Source organism: Cupressus sempervirens, chromosome 11 (genome assembly GCF_028749045.1).
Source record: "Cupressus sempervirens isolate cs-2001-9-10 chromosome 11, ASM2874904v1, whole genome shotgun sequence".
NCBI lineage: Eukaryota > Viridiplantae > Streptophyta > Pinopsida > Cupressales > Cupressaceae > Cupressus > Cupressus sempervirens.
Window position 1 is genome coordinate 844,178,604 of NC_143128.1, and position 4,710 is coordinate 844,183,313.

The following is a 4,710-nucleotide window of genomic DNA, read 5'->3' on the forward strand; positions in this document are numbered from 1 at the left end:
ACATGTGGAAAATATCTCCTACTTATCAAAATATTTTGTCACTTTTAATACATGTAGAATTTTATTTTACTTTTGTATTTTGTGGAAACAACATGTAGTTTGTGCTATCGTAGTTATGATCTAAGAGTTACTAGATGTATATCTTTTTGTTGTTTTCCTACATAAAATTTGAAATGAAAACTCAAGCAATATGCACAAATAAACCAAAGTTAACATAGAATGTAATGGTCATTGGGATCATTTTCTAGTAGAGATTGAGGGTAACTTGGTTCAAGCATGTCCATAGGAAGTCCTATAAATTTAAATAATTAATCTTAAATTTAATTTAGCTTTGTCATCTAATAGTTATTATTAGTTGATCTAACACAAATTTATGTGACATGCTTGTACATTATTGTATTTAAATATATCTAGTTTGATCTTAATTTGATAGAGGAGATGACATATTTATAAAAGAGAAAATCATTAGAATGCACCCTAATTTTAGGATAGAAACAAATACTAGATTCACTATATAATGTTATAGATAATGCCCATGTTTGTGTGTCTTACCTTTAACATTTCTCATCATAATTGATCCATCCTACCAAAGAGATTTGACATAAACTAACCTAGTAAGTCAAGTTTGGAATCTCTCAAATGATATCCTTAGAAACAAAAATATGAAGGGGAGCGTGCTTCTTTAGGTGCACATTTTACTACTTAAATCTCATTCAATATGAATTGATTTCATATAATTAATGATGGTCAAAATGAAGTCCATAAGGTTTAGCATCATTGATCATTTTCTCTATTAATTTATATCTTAAAATAGTAATCAAATGAAAATATTTGATTTCGAGGATATGATTAATTAATCCAGCACATTATCGATATCATTCTTTATCATCCATGTTGAAGGTAAACAACCCTTCTATATATGGAAATTCTATCCCTCTTCACCTCTAGATATGCTGGTAAAATTTTAGTTTAAATAGCACAAGCATTTCTATTGATAAAAATGGTAACGTGACTTTACCATTATCTTTTTAATACATATAGTGGCGAGAATTCTGTGAGCACCCTGTCGGGGAATTACTAGTTGAAGGCATTGGCATATAATTAGAATACATTCTTGCATAAGATAGACCAACGAATAGGGAACATTTCAGTGGAGTGTCGAAGAGCTATGGATGCTAGAAAACAAAGAAGTTCCTTAGTGCTTATACTTTATTAGTGCAAAGTTGAGTCACTCAAGGTAATGACAGGCACTTGGTACAGTGGCAGGCGTGCTCTATGAGTAAGCTCATGTTATATTATAAGTATATATAAAGAAACTATTGTATTCTCATAACTTGCAATTTTCTAATCATGGAGAAGTATAAGTCCTATATATTCATGGTTATTGTGCAGGCTTCGTATGCTGGCCTCATCATAATCTGTAAGGCTGCCCTAACTAATGGATTGAGCGGTTTTGTTCTCGTGTTTTACAGGCATGTGGTTGCTTCCGTGCTTCTGTCTCCTCTTGCATATTTCTTAGAAAGGTAAATCTAAGTAGATAAATACTTTTTTCGTAGACTTTTATTATTTGCTTTCAGGGGACTTAAAACTTTGTCCATTTCAGTTTTTGAATCCATTCATAACTACTGTGGAGACTAATCCTATGAGTTTTATTATGCAGGAAGACTCGACCATCCATCACCATTTACAGCTCCTGCATGATTTTCTTGCTTGCTCTATGTGGGTATGTTGTTTCCCATTTTATGCTTCTGGATTACAATGCATTTGCTGGCATCCAAATATGTGAATAACATGACATGATGATTTGCAGGACGACTATCCAACAAAACCTCTACTTGGCAGGACTCAAATACGCATCTCCAACATTTGGATCTGCTTTGGCGAATGTGATTCCAGCAATGACTTTTGTCATGGCAGTTTTGTTCAGGTGATATTTGAGAGGGAACTTGAAGTGGTTTTATGAGCATGGTGTCAATGACCAGGAGTCTATTTCTGTCATATTATTATAATACCACGAAAACAAGTTTCTTCTAATATGGCCATTTATATTTTTTAAGTTCAATTGTATTTATCTTTAAAAATAAAGTTTGGGATGTTCATAACTACAGTTAGATCAGATTGAAGATGTTGATTCAAGAAAGAAAAATACAATAGTTTTTATCTTTTTAGATCATCTTCTATGATCTATATATATCAGAATAGTTAAGTGAAAAAAGAAACATTCATTTAAAAAGATAAACACAGTTGAATCTTAGAGTATGATCTGAATAAAATACTGATCTAAAAGAGATAGATACAATAACTTTCATATTTTTGAATCAACTTTTCCAATCATATTTACTAAAATGGGACAAGCTAATCTCGGGACAAAAGTACTAAAGACAAAACAAAGTCAAATATTTTAGGTAGTGATTTTTTTTCAATTTTTTTGTTGTTTTGACTACAAACTATGCAGATCATGAAGATCAAATGCTGAAATTTCAAGAAATAAATATCCAAGATGTTTTGGATTTTTTAAAAATTGGTCAACTGTACAGTTAGTTTGTAGAGAAGATAGCCACATCCCACTAAAATAGTCAACTAAGAAAAAAAGGAATACTCATTGAAAAAGATAAACATAGTTGAATTATGAAGTATAATCTGAAATATCAATTTTAAATGATTTAATGTTGATTTGGAAAGATAAACCACGTTATTCCAAAAATGAACACACTTGAATCTAGGAGCTTCTTTCTAATGCCCATTCACATGGACTGCACAGATTTAATGTCTTTGAATAAATTCTTTTAAATTTTAAAATCATCAAGACTTCATCGTGAAAACCAAAATTAAAGGAAAAACCACTATTGATTTGACATTTCTCTGATATGGGTTCAGAATGGAGAAAGTGAGGATTAAAACTCGGGCAGGGCAAGCAAAGGTTTTGGGTACATTGATCTGCACTGTTGGAGCATTAGTCATGACTGTGTACAAGGGCTCTGTTATACCCAAGCTCTGGTCTCCTCCCATTCATAGAAAGAACCATCGAAGTAATATTCACGAGGATTGGATAAAAGGTTCCATTCTAATGATGACCAGCTACATTGCATGGTGCGCATGGTTTATTCTTCAGGTTTTCATCCTAACCCTACCATTATCTTTATTTTAGAAAACAATAATTCCTACAATATGTAACGTAAACATTGACATATAATACCTGTTTTTGTGCAGGCTAAAATCATAAAATTTTATCCGGCTCAAATGTCCCTGATAACGTTGATGTGCTTTGCTGCCTCATTGCAATCAGGCGTGGCGGCCTTAATCTTTGAAAGAAAGATTTCTGCCTGGGCTTTGGGATGGAATCTTCAACTATTGACTGTTGTCTATGCTGTATGAATTATATGTAGATATTTCTGGTTATGATTTAAAAAAGATAGTCCACACAATCTTTGCTGGTTAAATATGGCTGATATAGTCGGGGGTTTTTGTTTGTGCAGGGAATAGTGATTTCAGTAGTTTCATACTGCATGCAGATGTGGTGCATCGGCAAGAAAGGGCCAGTTTTTGTAGCTATGTTTTCTCCTGTGCTCTTGCTCATAGTTGCCATTTTGTCACCTGCTGTGCTAGATGAACAACTTCATCTGGGAAGGTGAGCATTATATTATCAATAGGTTGATAGCTTATTTTTTCATTCTGATTTGTTTAAGCATTTCATCTAAAATCAGATAATTAATAGATGGATTTGTTAAAAATATATAATTTTATCAGATTTTTATAATCTATTAATGTAGGTATACTTGTTTCTGAATTTGATTGCATGTAGTTTTCCTTTTACATCAAGATTTCAGCTTATTGTGTAACAGTTTGACGACAAGTCACCCTCTAACATCATGATAGATGTTGACTAAGAGGTTGATGAGAAAATTGCATACAATCAAATATAAAAACAGCCATTTGATTATATAATTTCAAATAAATCATTAAACAAATAACTGGTTACCCTGTTTGAATGTTTAATTTACAAATAAATGATATTGTTTGCAGTCTGGAAGGAGGAGTATTGGTTGTAATAGGTCTTTATACTGTGCTATGGGGGAAGAGAAGGGATATGAAAGATGATGGTAAGCTGCTACCTTTGGAAAGTCGATCAGAAACAATGTCAAATGAAGGGCAGTCAAAAGAAGGTTCGAATGGAAGGGGAAATGCAGAGACAATATGAATATCCCATGAATGCAAATTTGGGCCGAGCCAAAACACCAGTAGATGAGCCTATTTCGAAAGAGTATTAATGATTCTAAAATATAAAAAGGCATATTATACAATTTAAAGTCAAGGCATTGCACATCGGCTTTAAGTAATCTACAATATACAAGCCAGTGCACCCTTTTCCTTAAAATTTTTAGTCACTATGGGATTTTGGGACAAAGGAAAGAAAGGAAACGATCATAGTTTATAAGTTTGTGGACATGTAAGATTTATATTAAAAATGAAATATAAGATATAAAGTTAATTGTAATTGATTTTATAGTTAACATGTTTTTATATTATATTATTAATGGTTTAGTGGGTGTAATAGTCTAAAATTTAGAGTGTTATTTGTCATGTTCTAATGTTATAATATGCATTGAGTTACAAGTAGTTATCTTTTCATTAATTTTTAAATATGTTATACAATTATTAATGTATATCTATACATACATATATACATACATACATACATACATACATACA

The 4,710-nt window shown here is 31.8% G+C and overlaps 1 protein-coding gene across 2 annotated transcripts; it reads left to right on the plus strand.

The window, feature by feature from the left end:
* The first annotated feature begins 1,303 nt into the window (after positions 1 to 1,303).
* Positions 1,304 to 4,495, plus strand: LOC149532193 (WAT1-related protein At5g07050-like). Of its 2 annotated transcripts, none has more exons than XM_089810653.1 (7): positions 1,304 to 1,523; positions 1,661 to 1,723; positions 1,811 to 1,927; positions 2,878 to 3,112; positions 3,211 to 3,369; positions 3,477 to 3,628; positions 4,024 to 4,495. In XM_089810653.1, the coding sequence occupies exons 1-7, from the start codon at positions 1,351 to 1,353 to the stop codon at positions 4,196 to 4,198; spliced, it is 1,074 nt and encodes a 357-aa protein (XP_089666779.1). In that variant the 5' UTR covers positions 1,304 to 1,350; the 3' UTR covers positions 4,199 to 4,495. The 2 variants fall into 2 exon arrangements, with proteins under 2 accessions (XP_089666779.1, XP_089666780.1); XM_089810654.1 differs by having other exon boundaries at positions 1,346 to 1,476; positions 1,665 to 1,723.
* The last annotated feature ends 215 nt before the right edge of the window (positions 4,496 to 4,710 follow it).

Excerpts from the sequence above, each read along its gene's own strand:
- LOC149532193 (XM_089810653.1), top strand. The coding sequence starts at position 1,351 with ATGGAGAAGTATAAGTCCTATATATTCATGGTTATTGTGCAGGCTTCG. Across the intron at positions 1,724-1,810 it reads TTCTTGCTTGCTCTATGTGG|GACGACTATCCAACAAAACC; the intron begins GTATGTTGTTTC and ends GATGATTTGCAG. Across the intron at positions 3,629-4,023 it reads GAACAACTTCATCTGGGAAG|TCTGGAAGGAGGAGTATTGG; the intron begins GTGAGCATTATA and ends TATTGTTTGCAG.